The sequence below is a fragment of the Condylostylus longicornis genome, unplaced genomic scaffold (assembly GCF_029603195.1).
Source record: "Condylostylus longicornis isolate FDR11 unplaced genomic scaffold, ASM2960319v2 ptg000038l, whole genome shotgun sequence".
NCBI lineage: Eukaryota > Metazoa > Arthropoda > Insecta > Diptera > Dolichopodidae > Condylostylus > Condylostylus longicornis.
Window position 1 is genome coordinate 13,688,772 of NW_026578007.1, and position 20,081 is coordinate 13,708,852.

General features: G+C 23.5%; 1 protein-coding gene across 10 annotated transcripts in view; it reads left to right on the forward strand.

Moving 5' to 3' along the window:
• The window catches only part of LOC129609170 (poly(rC)-binding protein 3), a 121,074-nt gene that overhangs the window by 40,910 nt on the left and 60,083 nt on the right, over window positions 1-20,081 (forward strand). For all 10 annotated transcript variants that reach the window (XR_008696934.1, XM_055521089.1, XM_055521090.1 and 7 more), the window contains one exon: window positions 9,131-9,667. Coding sequence is in view for 9 of the 10 variants with exons in the window: in XM_055521089.1 (XP_055377064.1) it covers window positions 9,587-9,667 (81 nt within the window). In the remaining variant the exon portion in view is untranslated. The remainder of the gene's footprint in view (window positions 1-9,130; window positions 9,668-20,081) is intronic.

Here is a 20,081-nt window from a genome sequence, read left to right on the forward strand (position 1 = left end):
ATTGCATTTGAGGTTATGACTGATGTGGACGATGAATTGCTTTTAGCTTTTTTACGTTTTTTTTTTGTAGATTCTTCTTCCATTAGCAGCTGAAAGGAATTTGCGCTACCCAAAGGCAGCATTGCTCAGTTTGTTTTATCTTATATCGCAATTTATAAGATTTCTCCTTCAAACCAAAAAAGGTTACAAATTTATTTGAAGAAAATGTGCAGAACAAATTAGTTAAATTAAACTCAAAATAAATATAAAATTGCTTTGTACTATCCAAAGGTTAGTCTAAGACTGATGAATACATATATATTTGTATAATATATACAAATTATTTTATTTGCATATTTTGTGGTGCCAATTTAAGTTGCTGCCCTCTTAACCTAACTGTTAATTACTTTATATCTTATAAAAATAATTAATTTTTTAAATAAAATTTTTAACTATGTATGTATATGTTTAGTATTTGCATAAATATATATATATTTATATACGTCATTAAAACACATGTTTGGTCTCACATATATATATATATATATATATATATATTCTTTATCGACAAATTCGTGTTAGTTCAAAATGTGTGTAAAATATAAAGTATAGGTGTTTCCGTATAGCTGAAATTTATTTAAAAGACAAACAATTATTGCAAACTTAAAAACGAATTAAATATTTTTTTTTGTTTTTTATGACTTTAAAAAAACAAAAATTCCATCAAGTATCTCAGTGTTTAAAAAATATTTTTTAGTTAGTATATGTAGCTCTTTAGATACAATGTTAAATTTAAAAGAAAAAATGTTTCTCTTTCTAATTTAGATTTTTCTTTTTTATTTTTTTTATTATTCTAGAATTAATTAAATATTATAATTTGATTACATTCTAGCTTTTTAACAGGTTTGTGTAGTTTGTTCGGAAATATTCACATGATTTCTAACAAAAAAAAAATCCCATTAAATTTAATTAAAAAAAAAAACTCTGATGTGCCCAGCAAATAATCGATTCATAAGATTATGAAACTTTAAATATTTATTTGAAATTCTATGAAAGACAAATAGTAGGCTTCTGTTAATTTATACGTGCATAGAAATATGTAAGCTTGGTTTTTAGTAGTGGTTCAGTTTTCGTAATAAGATATTCCAGCAAAGTTTTGTAGCTAATTTCGCTAACAATCATAGAAATCAAATATTAAATTTCGCAAATTTGTTTCTGAGATGTGGTCAAATATGTTAAATCAGCTCTTAGTGAAACTCCAGTTTCCGAGCTCTTGTGTTCATGAAAAGTTTGCTGGTTCATTGATTTAATAACAAAATTTTAAGGTTTAATAGTATTTAGTAATAGGTGTAATTTTAAGTTTTAATAACAAAATTTGCTCTGTATAAGAGCAAAAATGTAAATTCGCCCCGTAGTAAAAGTCCACGAGAAAATCGGTTCAGCCGAACTTGAAATACTAATCTATTCAGACAAGCAGACTGGCAGATAGACAAACGGAAATCTCTCTAAAAAAAGTTTATTTGAATTTTTCTAGTATAGAAAATCGCATTTCTGCTGAAAACTCGACACATGAAGTCACTTATTGTATGCAATCCGATAGTTAACAATGTATATATACATACATATATATATATATATTCTCTTTTAGTTCAAATTTAATATTAAAATTAAATTTTTTTAGTTCTATGGCAAATTATTATTTAATTTCTTAGTAATAAGCAAGTTTCTAATAATCTTTAAATCTTATATTAAATTCTTATTTGAGTGGTCTTGTCTTTTTTTATATATAGAAATCTTGTACGATTGATTGTAAATATATATATATAGTAAAAGTATTGAAGGACACTGACAATATATTTTTTTGCATAATTTTAGAGATGATGAACATTTATTTAATTGCAATTTATTGATTTTGTTGTTGTAATAACGGTTAAAAGTTATATAAAATGTTAATTTGCATCTCTGTTAGTTCCAATTTTCCGGTATTGCAATTTGAAATATTGTAAAAAATGCAATGTATTATGTACTTCTAATGTTAATTTACTTTTGTTTTGTTCAATTAAAATGAAGCTTCCCACCTAGTCTGGCAGGGTTTTTGGTACAATCAAAATTTAATAATTAATTTGTATTCGATTATTAAGTAAAATTTGTTAAAATTTATCAGATATGGGAAAAATTAATTCACACAATATTTTGTTTAACCAAAAATATAATTTTTGAAAGCATGCAACTGCAATTGTCGGTTAATGTTAAAATGCAAATTGGAAGAGTTTGTTTTATGGTACTCGCTAGTCAAACATTTTTGCAACTGAAATTATACAGACAAAAGCCATTTAATTTGTAAATGATAAAGAGATGTAAACTGTTTGCATTAAATAATCGACAATCTAAAAAATTATAATCATATACCCCACAATTTAGACCAAAATTTATAAATTTTCGAAAAATGCAAATGTATAATTACAAATAGTATATTGAACACTAATCAAAAGTTATTAATATTAGCTCAAATAGTTACATCACTTTGTGTTCGAATGCACAATTGTTTTAGAAAAAGTTTTTTAATGCTTATTCTTTAACCCGATTTGCAACTGATATTTTTGAAAATATACTAATTATGCAAGCTATGTAATTCAATATTTTTAAATTTAATAAACTTTATTCTTGATTTCTGATTCTGGATTTGTCACTGATAAATCTACATATTTTTCTTAAGAATTTTTAGAGAAACACATAAAAATCCATCATGTTTTCATTAATAATATATTTATACGGTCATCACACTAACACAAACAAATAATAATAATGTAATTAAATTAAAATTAATGTTTTCAAGGAAAAGAAAATTTTGATATTTTCTCTCTCAAATTTTTTAGTTAAAAAGGAAATGTTTAAGAAGCGTAAATGTATGTATGTGTATAAGGAAAGTAATTTTCCATTTTGCGTCTATTATAATGTTCTTAATTCAATATTAAAATTTCATTACAAAAAAAACAATGCTGATAGGAAAATATTAGAAGAACAGAAATTTTCGGGCATTTCAAATGAATCGTAAAATGTTCAAAAAAAATTTTATTACTTTAAAAAATAAAATAAATGTTATATTGAATGCTATTCTTATGAACTTAGGGTAAAATGAAATTTCTATATTTTAAAGTCTTCTTATTTTATTCGAACTATCTAAAATTTAAAGTGGTGTATATTTGAAATGAAATTCTAGCGATAAATTTTGACGTGGTCTAATATGGTGTTCAACACGAGATATTAATGATTTAAGAGTAAGCGATTAGATTATAGGGTTGCTTTTGCATTTACCAATTTGCAATTGCCATGGAAAATAGACATGAGAAAGTTTTTTTCCCCACTATCTTAGGTAATGCATGGCTCTGTTTTTACTATTTCTAGGAATATACAGAGTCAGAATGTGTGTGACACTCAAGTTGACGAAAACAGCAAATTTTTAATATTAAAACTTAAATTACAGTTATGAAATACTTTTTTTTTAAGCAAATAATTAAGAAAAATAAATATGGATTCCTAATCATTTTTTTAATGCCTCTCTTTATAAAAATTTTAGATTACACACCTATTTTTCTATTTTTTCTACTTTACTAAAATTGACAACTATAAAATTATACTATGAAGTTGTATGTGTTGAATTTTTTTTTTGAAATTTTTTCTAATAGATATAAAATGAATGTACATATCTGCATAAATACATTTTGTCTATTTATAACACAAATATACATACAATATGTATGTATACAAATATACATACATATTGTATGTATATATCGTCGGCTGAGAAAGAAAACAGCGTATAACATTTATACGTCGTTATCCGATTTTATCACCATTGGATTCTCCATAGTCGATTCTATAAGTTGAGTTACTTTATATTTCTCTAGCTTTTCATTCTAACATACTTTTTAAATAAAAACGAAAATATTGTATAAAGCATTTTTAGAAACTAATTAATAACAAAATAGCGTAAAATGCGTTTACTTTGTTTTATTGCCAAACCGTAACTTTTTACAAAATTTAAAATAACGTAATGAATTCTTACACTATTTTGGTAGAAAATTTATCATTCAGTTGTTAATTTCAATACCAAATAAAAAAGTGTATGTTACTTTTACACGCTTTTTAAATTTTAATAAAAAAAATTTTTGCAATAAACTGAAAAGTAAAACGGTGTAAGAATTTGATACACTGTTTCATATTGTCTTATACACTACTTTAATTTTGAATTTTGAATCGTCTTCCCTGGCAAACAATGCAATAAAACAGCGTACAAAACAAACGTACATATGTACATTATACTTGTTTAATTTTGTTTAATTCTATATGCATCTTCATGTATAAGACAAATATTTTTAACAAATAAGTATTCTGTTGGATTTTGTTGATCAGTACAGAACTTAAAGTTATAACTTTTTTAATAAGTGAAGCAAATAATTAATAATTTAAGGCAAAATTTTATACTCACAACAATTAAAATAATTTTGTTGTGTCACGTAAAAAGAAAAGGAATAAAAATTTTAATGATGAAGAAGTGGTAACGTTTTTCGAGAAGTCACCAGAAAATTCTATTACAGACTTTTCTTCTGGCTCTGATGACAATTATGAGCCTAGCAAGAGTTCAGCATCTGAAACGGGTGAAGCGGAACCAGAAAAACTTACAGAATGTTTTATAGACTAAACGTTTGATAATGAAACCATTACATCTACATCACCGGAAACACTACTCGAAAAAATTTTATAAAGTACTAATCTAAGTGAAAATGTAAAAAAGCAATAAAAAAAATTAAAAAAGAAAGAATTCAAAGCAAAAGAACGTTACAACGGAATTTGCAACTGCCAACACAATTGCGTTGAAAAATTTCCTTAAGATGCAAGAATTAATAGTAATAATTCGTATTGAAAGCTGGGTGATTATGGAAAGAAAAGATTATTTCTAAAACATACTTTCACACACAAAGTATATACAAGAAAACGACCGCGAATGTCTCGAAAAAATTTTACGCCTTGTTATACATTGTATGGTAAAACCGTTTGCAAAAAAGCTTGACTTAAGCATTATAAAATACACATAAAAGTTGGCTAGCATACTTATAAAAGAATCTTTAATACAAAATTTAATAACTCGTTTCATGTGCGCAATATGAAAACATGATCAATCAATCTTAGTTAGAAACATTCAGTAGCATTTTATCAAAACTTGGCAGAAAAAGCCTCATCTAAACATAATTTATCTAAATTAAACGAACCAAGCTATTCAGAAGACGAGATTGAAGAGCTATAATTAATTTTTAAAACTAAGTTTCAAAATTTCAAGTAGAAATAATGTACATTTGAATTATCTTTTATGTTAATATTATTTATTTTGTTTACAACTTTTCATGTTAAATTAATATCGATAAAAATACCTGTTTATATTTTCATACGTTGAGTTAAAGTATGTAATGTTAATTTTGTTTCTCAAATTATATTAATTTTTTACAAAATAAAATAACGTATAAATAAAAATGAAATGGTGTATACCATACAAAAAAATTAAAATGAAACAGTGTATAACTTTCTTCATACAATTTCTACCAAAAATAAAATAGTGTAAGAAGTACCAAGAAATTTCAAACCTCTAATTTTCTAAGATCTACAAAAATTTATTTAATCAAATTTATGCAAACAAACTATTTATTCCCCCAAAAATGTTTAGCATAACTTTTCAGGATAGTCAAAGATGACAACCGGAAGATTTTAGATTCGAAACTTCATTTTCATTTTGCAAAAAACTTCAAACGCGATTTACTCAAAACTATACCTTTTTTTATACACTGTTTTATTTCTCAGCCGACGATATATATACATACAATATGTAGGTACACAATATCATAGTATTTTCTATAAATCCTTTACGTTTTATTTTGATATAAATTTAAAATTATAATAAAATATTTAAGTATGTATAAATAAGAAATGCTTAAAAATACATAAACATATATCAATATATTAAATTATAATATAACGAATACATCTTATATACATATATGAACATATACATACACATATACTCTTGTATATAACATAATTATGTATAAATTTTGTCGTTAATTAAATGTCTCCAAAGTACTTGTAAAACAAAATAAATTAGTATAATAATGTTTGTTCTTTTTTCAAATGTACACATTATGTATTGTACATATGTATGTGTACAGAGTGTACGGTAAACATGACGGTATTCCTACAAGAAGTAGGATGATAGAATGAATCTGGATGAATAACAATTTTTAGAGAATAGATTTTTGTTTGCTCCTTCCATCTCAAGTAAATTGAAATAATTTGACGTCACGATTTTTGTTTCGTAGACATCTAATTTCGGAAATTTTCAACTCATATTTAATATGAAGTTCATGAACTCTGAAAATATTTAAATTTCCTTTTCGGTAAAAAAAGTCGCTGACAACAATAATGTTTTCCTATAATATAAATGTTATGAGCATTAAAATTATTTGAAAAGATTTCATTCTATCTGTTCGATGTTATAAGCAAAAATGTAAAATAGTTTTTGTAAATTAGGTGAACTAATTCATATTGGTATACTCATTGTCAAAATTTTAAAAGAGCATACGAACTTTTTTGAATGCATATGTTTTGCTGTTTTCTGTATAACCATTTTGAAAACCCATTTTGTAAAATCCGAAATATAACAATTTTTTTTAAGATAACATACGGCACTCCCACTAACTCTAAAGTCTCATAATTCGAGAAGAAACGCAAGCAGAGGAAAATGTCTGTTAATATTTCTGGGCGTCTGAACCTATACTATGCTTCGAGGGATGTATCCAGTATTGGACACCCTGTCCAAATTGCAGACTATCTTAACATCGAACAACTAACTAACTAACTATATGCATATGTACATACATATGTTTAGCAGTTTGAAAAAAAAATTTGTTTTTTTTTAGTATTGTACATGATCGCAAAGATCAGGTATTTTTTTTTTATTATTTTTTTTTATTTATAAATCTATTTTATGTATAAAAAAAAATTGTATACAATTTTTTATATTTTATTTATTTTGATACTCGCAAATCGCGTAATGTGTATGTTTCATGATGATGATGATGAAGATGGTGATGAGCAATGAGAAAAAAATTAAAACAAAAAATAAAAAATCAAAGGAAAAAAAAGAGGCTTCTGAGGGGCATAAAGTTAATTTTAAAATTATTTTTAGAAAAAATAAAAAAAAAAACATGGGAAAAAAATAATTTTTTTCCTCGTGCAAATACAAAATTTTTTTTTTTTTTTTTTTTTAATTTTATTTTATTTATTTTAGCTAATAAATGATTTGTTTCATGAAATATATATTTTTTTTTGTATACTAGAAAGCATGTGTACCTACAATGTCTCTCTATTTTAGCTATGCAATTTAAAGATTATCTTAGGGATGACAAAATTTTCACATATAATTTTGAAATTGTATAAGTAAACTTTGAATAAAATTAATCCTCATGTTGTACTACATAGATATTATTTTAGAATTAATGCAGATTGTTCCAGAAATTGTAAGAAACAATTATTGTAGAATTAAGATTACATATACATAAGTACTTATTATTGTCATTCTGTTAGTAAAGCACTTGGTTTTTGGCGGCTTCTTAAAAAAAAATTGACAAATTATTGTTATTATTTCCACTGTGCTCCACACGAGGCCGTCTACTTTTAAATATTTTACAATTTTTTAGATTAGTAGCCCTATACCTTAATAATCACAATAGTACCTTAAATTTTTTGAAACAGCAATTGTTTTCCTAAATTAGACTATTACAATAGTATTATAGTAATAATCTTTCTAATTTCTTTTTTTCATCCTGGATGTATGCAATAATATAGTACAATTATAAGAAATTAATAGAAATTAAAGATTTTTTTTTGTCAAAAAATAGTATTATTTGACCTCTTAAATTTTTTTTAAGATATATTTGCTAATTTGCAAACTAATGATTCTAGGTATAGAATATTATCCAACGTTAAAGCCGATAGCATATTTGTTAATTAGATTTTGTTATTTTTTCGGGATTCTTACATATATAGATATTGAATTATATATTATATAGTAAATATGTATATACAGTTCTATCGTTTTGGTACTACAGGAATGCCTTATAGAACATCATCCAAAACTCATACCACTTAATGAACTTAATTAATTCGGATAAAGCTGAATTTATTGATTCACGGGTTTCGCAAAGACCTGGTGTATTTTGTATGGAAATTTAAAAATTTCTAATATTATTTTTAGTATAGATTTTTTTTTTGGTCTCCCCCAAATAGTTGAGTTGAATTTTATTATTAGTTTTTAAATAGTTATTAAAATTTTCAATTTTATTATTAGTTAATATTACTTTACTACTAATATATATTATATAACAGTAGTTAATTATATATTATTCTTGCCAAAAAAAATGTCAAATGTAGTGTAAAAACAAAATTGACTCACCATATTTCCATTACGAGCTATTGAACTATTAAGAGAAAAATTAGTTGAAATTAAAATATAAATTCAACATAGTTCAACTTAAAACCGACGAACAAATGAATTCACCTTATAATGCAATATGGATTGAAACTTCGTTATTGAGAGAGAGTGCAATCTCAGGATATTTTTAAATTTACTCATTTGTATTTATGATGGTTTGCCATCTCTGTTTATGTATCATACCTTCTATTATGTATGCATATACAAAATGCTATGCGTATATAAATTTTTTTGTATTTATGTTTAAAAAAATTACAATTTCAAAATTTTTTTTTGTATATTTCGAAGAAAATTTAACGTTGCTCGATCATTTATTTTTTATATGTTTTTTTTCCAATGTTTTTTTTCCAATGTTTTTTTTCGTTGTTTTTGCTGTTGTTTCGCGATCGCAAGACATTTTTATAACATATTTAATTTGATTTCTTTTTTATGATTAAAATTGTATATAGGTATTTTTTTTATTTATATAAGAAATATGTACAATATATAAAAAAAATTAGAACTTTATAAAAACATAAAATACAAAATAAATTGTTTTTTTTTTTTTGCTTTTTATTTTTATTAAATTTTAATTTCTATTTATTTTCATCTTATTCTTTCTCTTTTCAGATTATAAAAGCCAAAAAGAATACTACAATTTAAAGCTATTGCTAAATTTTAAGTAAGAAGAAATTATAGAAAAAAAAAATACCGACGACAATTATTATAAAGGAACTCTAAAATTATATACATGAATATTTAAATAAGTAATTAATAAGAAAAAAAAGCAAAAAGAAAAAAAAAACAACAACATCAAGAAAAACTTCAATATTATATTTATATCTTATATACACAAACAAAAAAAAAAAATAAAATTTCTTTATTGCGAAAAGTTGAGATTTTTTTCTCATTTCTTTTTTGGGATTTTCGTTTTTCATTTCGTGTGATTTTTTCATTTTCAAATTAAAAAACAAAACAAAAAAAAACTTGAAAAATAAATACAAAAAACAAACAAAAAAAATATAAAATTAAAATAAAATACATTGAAAATTAAAATAAGAAAGAAACAAAAAAGAGCCATAGAAAATGGAGGAAAACAAAAGCAGTTCTTCAGCAAAAGATGATTCATCTGTAACATTAACAATAAGGCTGATAATGCAGGGAAAGGTAAGCTAGTATATATACATAATTTAATATAAATGCATATAATACACAAAAAATAATATAGAAAATGTTATAATGAGTACATATACATAGTATACCGTTACATACAAAATATATTTTTATAATTTTTATTTAGTATACATATTAAAATGCAATATGTTTAGTAAATTTACTGTACATTAAATATTTGAATATATGTACAGTTATGTAAAACTAAAAAAATTTTTTTAGAAAAACAAAAACCATCAAGTTAATGAAAGTGATACAAAATGTCAAAGAAATACAAGTGTAACCAAATATTTATATACTGTCAAACTGAAGTTAATGAAATGTCATTTTTGACAAGGTGTAAGTCAATAGCGCGTATCACAATTTGTAACATTGATTACAAGAAAATAGAAAGAGATAAATATTATTTGTTTGTTATATATGATTTTTTCTTTTAATTTATAATTATTAAATACAATTTTCCAATCAAGTAATAATTTTACAATGGTAGCATTGGGCAATATTTAACATTCACAGCCATAACTCTCATTAATTCTCATTAGCTGATTATTATATTATGTTTTTGGATTTATTAAGTATTAGTTGTCATTGTTGAATTATAACATTTAAAAAACTTGAGAGAATAGTATTCTAGATTGTGTAAAGATTCAAAACGAAAGATCATGTAATAGTTGAAAGAGGATATAAGAATAATTTTAATAAATTTGTAAAAAATCTCGTAAAAAAAAACCTTGTCTTGGGAAAATCTATAGTCTAAAAGAAATAAAAATTTATTAGAAACAATTATAATATATTCAAAATCATAAAAAATTTTACATTCAATTGAAAGAAGACTCCACCATATGCAGCTGTTTGTGGGTTAACATAATGATAATATTAAATAAAATTAAATAATAACACGTATTGTAATAATAATTATTATAAATTTGAGCGCAAATATGATGTTATCAATTACTTTATTTAAGGTTATCTATAAAAACATGATGGCTTTTCTCTATACATGAACTAACCTTTTCAACAAATTCAACAGTAAAGTAATTTTGTTCGGCAAATAGTACGAAATAATTTTCATTCATTGAATACGAGTATAATGTTATTTACATAATGTATGTAAAATTTCAAATAAATTCACAAAATAAAGAAAATCTTTATTTGTACATACATAATTAGTGGTAATAGGTGCAAAACTATTCAAAATTACGAATCGCAATAAGGGTTATAATCAATGAAAATATTGTATAATTTTTTTTATTTGTTTTTTAATATTTACGCCCGTATTTGTTTACCATTCATTGTATACCTTTAGGCACAATTAAAATTCTTCAATCAACTTACATTTTTTAAGTTTACAACTACAATATGTAATTAACTCGAAAATTAATTTCGATTTTAAAAATATTGATGTTAAAGATTACATGTGAATTTAGAAAATTTTCGAAGTAATTTTGTAAAGAAATCAGCAATGATGAAATTATTTTACGTATATAATATAGAAATTAATTTTTGTTTTATATTTTTTCCCATAATTATTGTATACTTATATTTACAATTTTTATATTATATAAAACATGAAAATTTTTAGAAACACCAATAGAAAATCAAAATTTATGCCTACATATTTTCGGATGCCAAAAATAAAACATTCAATTTATTAGTAAAAATCAGAGTGGATTCGATTCGACATTGAATTGAGAGGAATACGGCCCACATATTTTTCAAATATATTTAAAATTCAAATTCACTAATATTTCATTTGTGAGTTTGTAAGCTATACAACACTAATTTTCTCTTACAATTTTGTAAAAAATGGAATTCAGAACAATAGAGTGAACATTCAAATTTCAATGAATTATTACTTGGTTCATCGTCTGTCACTTTTCTCTTTAAAATAACAAAATTATAAAGAAACACTAACTTATATATGTAAAGTGAAAACATTTAATGTAAGTAACTTGTAGTTGATTTGCAAAAAAAAAAAAATAGTTTAGTCAAAAAGCATTTTATAGGTTTCTACTGTATTACAATGCTCTTTAAATTTTGCAACTATTTAAGTATAGTATAAAAGTAAATATAATTACAATTGCCATATAAAACACATTTACATACAAACTGTGTTTATATATAAATATATTGTATATATACATCCAAATAATTTTTTAATGCATATTGTGTATAGTACTTACACATATAGTTATTTATTGTCTCATGTCTGCTTTTATACTGCTATGCTACTATCCTCAAGGTTTTCATTGTAGCTTCGTATACAGAAGAATATTCAGGTATAGTCAACTGTAAATATTGTTTACATGAAAACTTTGTATCAAAAATTTTTATTTCCTATAATCTTCTATGTATACATATGTATTACTCGTATATACTTACTAACATTTTTTATGCTACATGCTTAATTTAAAAGAAAATTTAACTTTTAGTCACAAAGTAATGTAAAAAAAAGAAGCATTTAGCATTAATACAATTGACATTAAGTATTTGGTTCTACTTTTTTTTTTTTTTTTTTGAAATAAAAAATCCTTGTGAAAAAGGATGTTCTAAGGAAATATTTTGTTTAATCTAAAAAAATAAGTTATAATAATAATGTTTACTGCTCAATTTAGTATATATGTGATGTATATATACGTATGTATATATATGATATATGTGAAATAAATAATCTTATGTTTTGTAAGGGAAATGATATTTGACTATAGAAGAACTTGAAATTTGTAAATTAAATAAAAATTATTATGTAATTTAAATAATCTTTTCCGAAAATAATATTTAAATTAAAATTTAAATTGTAAGAGTAAATTAAATGCATTGAATTCAATCTACTCATTAGTCGAAGTAAATCTGCAATTTTGAATTTTAAATTGCAACAAAACTAGATTCAGTTTTTGAAACATAATTTTAAAATTTAGATGTTAAATCAGGGAAGTAAGCTAAAATCTACTAAAACAAAAAATTCGGAATAAAATTTGAAAATCGTATTAATGCATTCTACGATATTTAAACAAATATCTTGTTACTTATGCGAAAATATTTCAAATACTTATATGAATATTTCGTTTACTCAATGTTTTTTTTCCTTTTTCACTTCGAGGAGAAGCATAGGGCTAGTGTATGACATCATAGGTGACTAGCCTGCCGTTTACTCAAATAAAATCTTAATATTAATTTTAATTTTTATTAAATTGAAGTTATACATTGTTAGTTTTAACTAGAACAGCAGCTGATGATAAAATTTTTTTTTTTTGAAAAAATGCATCCTATAATTTAGTTGAAATTCATAATTAAGTTTTATCAAAAAAAAAAATTAAATTACACTTATTTGGCTTTAAATTAAATATGAAATTTATTAAAAAATTTTAAATATATATTTGAGATTTTCATATATATAATTGCAAACGTAATGTGCAACACAAATTTAATTAAACTATACAATTAAAACATAGTTGACATAATCAAAATGCTCTACTCATAACAATTTCGCTATATTATGACAATTCAGCAATGTTTATAAACACAGGAACATTTTGTTATGAATAAAAATATAGCAAACGTTAAGCTTAATATTGCAATATGCTGCGTTTATGAAAAGGCCCAGTATATATGTAATTTAATACTTTACTTGTCATATATTATATTAAAGTATAAATTCTATTTCGAAAATTTTAAAGACAAAAGAGACACCCTTACAATAATTATCACATGTATTGAACGTAGTCCGTTTTTTAGACAACATACTATTGTCTAGATACAACTTGTTTCCTGTATTTTACTTCCAAGGTGTAATATTGTTGATTTCAGAGAAAATTTTGAAAACGAAATTCGAAACCTACATTCATATATTATAATCACTTCCTATAAGACATTTTTGTTTTTTTTTTGTTTTGTTGTCAGCATATACTTTTGTGTTTAGACAGTGTATAAGCATGCATGTTCTTATAAAAAATTTTAATAATAAAACGCTTAAAAATAAGAATATTTTTTAATTAGCTTTAGAAATAATATTATTAATAGACCTTAAAAAATTATTATTATTATTATACTTACATGCATACTTATATGTCTGTATATATCTTAAAATATTGTAAAGGAAAAATACATATATCAACGTCTTAAATTTAATTTAAAGGGAATGTGCATGAATGTTTTTCATGTAAAATTATAATGGTAATTAATAAAGCAAAAAATTAACGTGCAAAATTAATATATACATAAATATTTCGAATGTACATATATGCGTGTATAAAAAAATATTTTTTAGGTTGATAGAATTTCTTTATAATTTTATCGGCTTTTTATTAAACATTAATGTTATCATTTATTATATAAAGATAAAGATATATGTGTATGTAAATATTTGTAGAAAAATAATACTATGATGCTAAATATTTACGGTATAAATCAGTATTTTTCAAATGAATTAGCAATAGATTACAGAAGATACATTGAAATATGCGAAAATTCAATTTTCTTGAATAAAAAATCATAAGAAAGGGAGTGATTTGGTGAGATTGTTCATATTTGTTGTCAAAATAAATTGTAGTACGAATTGAGATTTTGAAAATTTTCATATTTAGTCCAATTTTATGTGGTGTTCAGATTGTCTTTTCGACTGTGCTTACCCATCAACGAATTTGATGCATCCTAAATTATTGGTTATTTTTTATGCAATATTAATTGTGACCTTATGTAACGAATAAATTGTTGATTATTTCAGATAGGTGACTATAAACTGGCAATAGTGCTTTATGATTATACGCGGACGTATAGCCAATTCAAAATGATTGAATATGCTGCGTACTGTGTACTGCGAAATTTGTTGAGAAACATTGATGTACATTGAATTAAAATATCATAAAATTATGATTTATTATAATTTTTATATTATTTTTCATTAACTAAAAAATATTAAACGCATAAATAAACAAAAAGAAAATTTAATATTTAAATATTTGTATTGGAATTATTAAGGTTATTAAGTTCTCTAGTATAATATAGAATTAAATTTCATTGCAATTATTTATTATAAATTGCTATTTTTCTTTTGAAAATGTTATAAGTATATATAGTTATTGAGACATATAATTTTTTCTTTTGTATTAAGTTTTAAATTAATTAGCGATCTTGAGATGTTTATTGAAATACAGTATTTGAGATGCTGTATATGGAAGGTTACGATATGCCAACGATAAGAAATTTAATACAAAAAAAATGTGTATTGTTGATCTAATTTATGATTTGAAGCAGATTCTGCTATTAATAGTTTAGCTTTATGTATGCAAATTCAAAAACGAGGCATAAAAATAATAAACAGCAATGTTTATTTGAAATGAATTCTCTCATTAAAAATTATAATGTTGCATACTTTTAGGAGATTTTAAAATATTGTTGTTGCAATTAAAAAAATCATATTAACGTAAAAATTTAATGTGATTGATAATTAATTTGGTCGGAATTTGAGAACCGTTAATAATTCGAATTTCGTCCGCTGTTCTTTGTTTCCTGAGGTATGAGCATAGTGGCCATAATAATTTTTTTTTTTTTTTTCCTGCTTTACTCCTCTTGGGAGCATAGGGCTTCCACAAAGCTTCTCCAACGAACTCTGTTAGGGGCCATTCGTTTTACTCCTGCCCATGTCATGTTGGCCGTGGCGATTTCTTTCTTTATTGTTCTTTGCCATGTATTCCTGGGACGTCCAACGTTTCTTCTTCCTTGCGGGTTCCACTCCAACACCTGCCTTGCAATTGTTTCGGGTGGTCGTCGTAATGTATGGCCTATCCATCGCCATTTTTTCTTCTTTATTTCTCTTGCAATAGGCTCTTGGTGTGTTAAAGCCCAGAGGTCTGTGTTACTTATTCGTCTGGGCCAGAATATTCGGCAGATGATTCTCAGGCTTCTATTTATGAATACTTGTATTTTGTTTGTGTATTCACTTTTTGGCCATAATAATTAATTCATCTTAATATAGGCCGAATACAATAACAGGCAGAATATTGTAAGATAAGTGAAACTTATAACCTGTGTGAGATTAGTTATTACTTATATACTTATACTCATACAAATTCAATTACACTTTTTTCAAAAATTAAAAATAATCTTATAATACCGTAAAAATATCGTTAATTGATATCGAAATTATGAAATATCAATAAAAATTGTTTTAACGCCTCATATGAGTATAAATCACTTTAAAAATTATGAAAAATTCTAATGGGCTCAATATAAATTTATTAAATTTCTTAAATATTTTTAGTTTCAATTATTTGCACTTCTATGTTTTGTATATAATATCGTAAAATATTTATCGTAATACGTTCGTTAAACGGAAAAATCTAAAGCACAGGCTTGCCGGTTCTCTTTAATAATCTAAAATTTACTCTTTATAAAAATTTTTTTTTTGTTTTCGAAAAATCTTTAAAAAATTTTTTGGTTATTTAATTAATTTAATAATTTTTTTTTTATTAAAAAATTGGAAAGAGATAAAATTTTTTTTATACGAGTATTGTAATTTGGATAAAGAAGAAAATTTTTAGATTTTTGTTTTCTTTTGTTTTATAAAAGTTATAAAAAATAATATATTAAATTTTCTTTCTGATACTTATTATAAAAATCTCAAAGAAACAAACTAAAAAAGAATTTCTCATTTTGTGTACTTATATAATATATATACATATATATGTGTATTTTACAATTGTTTTTCTTTTTTCTTAAGGAAACACGCATGTACTGATTTCGAATTTTTCATTTAGAAAATTTATTTCATAACAAACAAAAAAAAAATTATTTCATTATTTTTCATACGAGTACTAAGTAAGTAAAAATACTTATATATTATGTATGTATATATGTTTATAATACAAGTCATATAAGCCACATAACTCATATGTACATGTGTAGGGTATATCCTCATAAATTTATAACAATTATAGATATATACATAATCATACACAAATCGTATATATTCATGTATATATCATGTATATATCATATATATATCATGTATATATTATGTATATATCATATAAAATGAATTTTTTTAAATTTTACATACATGTATGCGTATAAATATATATATGCAAATGATTTTTATGTAACAGATGGTAAAGTTCAATTAATTTTCTTTAAATAAAGAAAATGCGTCTTCCTTGTTATATTTGATGTTATTTAAAAAAGTATATAATATAGTATATATGTAAATGTATCTATATATATACTTATATATCACCTCATTTACTCATTTACTTACTTATTACATATAATATCAATGTGAATATTATTAAATATTTAAGGATAATTGATTAAAACACCTTTATACTTAATAAATAAATAAAATTGTATATATGTAGTTAGTATGCATGCTTTTTTAAATCAAATTAAATGCTGTACAGACTGCGACTCTTTAAATATTTTAGTGTTATAAATTAAGTCAAAAATTTTTTGATTAATTTTATTTTAAGTATAGAGGTGCATATACGAGTAAATACATGTGGTATTTATTTACATACGGCTACATAAATATTATTTGTATGTATGTACATAAAGAATTTTTAAAATGAAAATTATAATCTTTTTTTTTTTTTTATGATTTATTATTGAATTTCTGCTTAAATGAAAATTTGTTCTAAAACTATTTTTTCTTTTTTTTTTTTACAAGTAAAGGGAAATTTGAAATTAATAATTTTTTTTTTTAAATATGTGATATGAGGGATTAAGTAGATATTGGCAGGGTTGCCATTTTTGTAATTTTTGTACACCAAAAGTGGTAATTTTTGTTTGTTGACTTGATAACATTTTATTTGATTTGTTAACTTTTCTCTAAAAATTACCAAGTTCTTCATACATAAATTCTTAATTAATCTATGTTTATTAATTTCAAAGCAGACAAAAATTTTTGTTTATAGATCATATTCTGCTTAATATTAAAAATAACAATTTTGTGACAAAGAGTGCGAACAAAAAAAAAATTTTTGTTTTTTAACGTCATTGGCAAAATTATTGGAAGTTTCATTCATTAAACAAAGTTCCTCTGCAACTATGAAAAAATTGTTTGTATTTATTCAAAATTATATTGATTATATTGATTAAAATTGTTTGTATAGGCTTTTTCGAAGATTTACTTTTAAAGAGAGAGGAAATGCATTATCTGTCATGTTTCGTCTGCTTATAATATTTTTAGATCGTATTGCGAATACCTTAAGGAAAGTTATGTATGGTGGCATTAAATTTCTTATGTAAATTTTCAACAGAATTTTTTTCATCTGTATCTCAGTTTCAATTAACTAACGAACTTTTCAATGAAATCGGATCGTATAAAATGAACTTTAACATTTTTCTATGTATGTTAATTATGGCCTTATTGTATTCCTTAACATTTCAAAGAAGTACTTAATTTGTTGCCTATGTTTGTTTACTTCTTGTTTTAGTACCATTTCTCTTACCATATAAATGAAAATGGTAATTTTTTTCTCTCCTTGTGGCAACCCGTTATATGGGTTCGAAGCAAGTAAATAATAAGAGGGATTCAATGTATACATAAATGAATGCGTTATATCCTCCTTCGTTTTCTTTTTGATGTGGAAAAGTTAATAAATTAATATAGTATTTGTATTTGATATTTTTCATGAAAATATTTATATGATATTTTTCATGAAAATTATTTTCCGTTTATGTACATACATATATATATATACATATTAATTGTGTACATAAGAGGATTTTTAATAATTAAATTAATTTTTATTATATTTTTATTAGAAAATTTCTTTGATATGTGTTATTAGTTGTGTATTGCGTCAAATTATTAATATGTAATTTATGTTTTAAATTTAAACAGACTTATTTCAACATAATGTTACTTAAGTTATCTGTATTTGTACGTGATTTATAATGTATGGGTTAGTTGAAAAACAAAAAAATTTGTTGGAACAAAAAATAATTTATGAGGCCGCATTAATTAAAGACATGTTTTGATTTGTCCGCTCCCTCAATTTTTGTAAATGCTAAAGAAATTGAGTTCTTAGGTTGGACATGTGCGTAACAGAAAAGAAACAGACACCATTTTGAACATAGTTGTAAATTTTTGAATTCACTGTTGAAGAAGCATAAAAAAAATTTACGTACATGATTTTGATCAATTATAGCTCCAGAAGCATAATAGCTAAAATGGTGTTTACTATATCAAGTTTGAGGTTAGCTTATACTGGGACAATAGATGACAAAAATGAAAGCTGCCAAAATATGTGACTTGTGATATTAAGGTTGTTCTTTTTCTTTTTTTTTTTTTAATAAAAAATTAAAAATTCAATTTTTTCGAACTTTTAAGTCATGTAGCTTAAAGCAAATATTCTTTTGTTCCTCTGACATTTCTATATCATACTTAATTATGTGCCCTTTTTTAATACAGGAACGAAGCCTGTTTAATTATGACCATTGAAGAAATTTCTCTACTCTTGAGGATTTATGCAATGGTATAACAGCGCATTTGAAATTCGAATACCTCGTATATATCGCCTTGAATCTGTATCTGTTTGTAAAGGTGTGTTATTCAATTTTTACCTTAATGAATATAAGAAAGTTAAAAAATAAATATTCAAAGTAAATATTGCATAATAAATTGAAATCAAACTTTGTTAATCATTTAAAATTTTATAACAATTTTATGTTCCTGTCCCTTATATTTATAATAATTTACAATTAATTAGAAAATTTATTGAGATTTTCTATATTTATGAGGTCATAATAACAATGTTATAATCACACGGTACCAAAAAAAAAAAAAAATGAAAATTTAAAATTTAATTTTTTATTAAATTCTATTTCTTGACAAAAATGCCTTTTAAATATTAAAAATTTAATAATAAAATCATTTCGCTTTTAAAAAAAATTTTTTTTTTTTTTAATTTTCTTCTTTTATGATTATGATACCTTCTATCAAAACGTATAATATAATAACCCGAGGGTATAATTTTAAAGTTCATTTGTTGTGTTTTAGATTAAAGCGTTGGTTTCTTTTTACTCGTTTCGTTAGTCGTTTATAGTCGTTTATAGTCGTTTATTGTTGTTGTTTTCTTTTTATTTATCTCATTATTTTTTATCTTCAAAAAGTGTCAATTTTCTCAATTTTATTTACAGGATGCAAAAAGGAATTTTTTTTTCCTCTTTCTTTTTTTTTGTTTTTTTGTAAAAAGGAAATAAAACGCTAAACTTTTTGTATAGCATAATTTAAATAATTAATAGGTGTGTGTATATACGCGGTTTAACTACTATTTAACTTTTATTACGTGTTATCCGGAAAAGTGGTTCGAGATTAATGAAAAAAAAAATTTAATTGCAAGTTGACTACAAGTTTATTACGAGTTTTTTTTTTCTCTGTTTAGGCTATGGTTTTGTTTTTACATAAAAT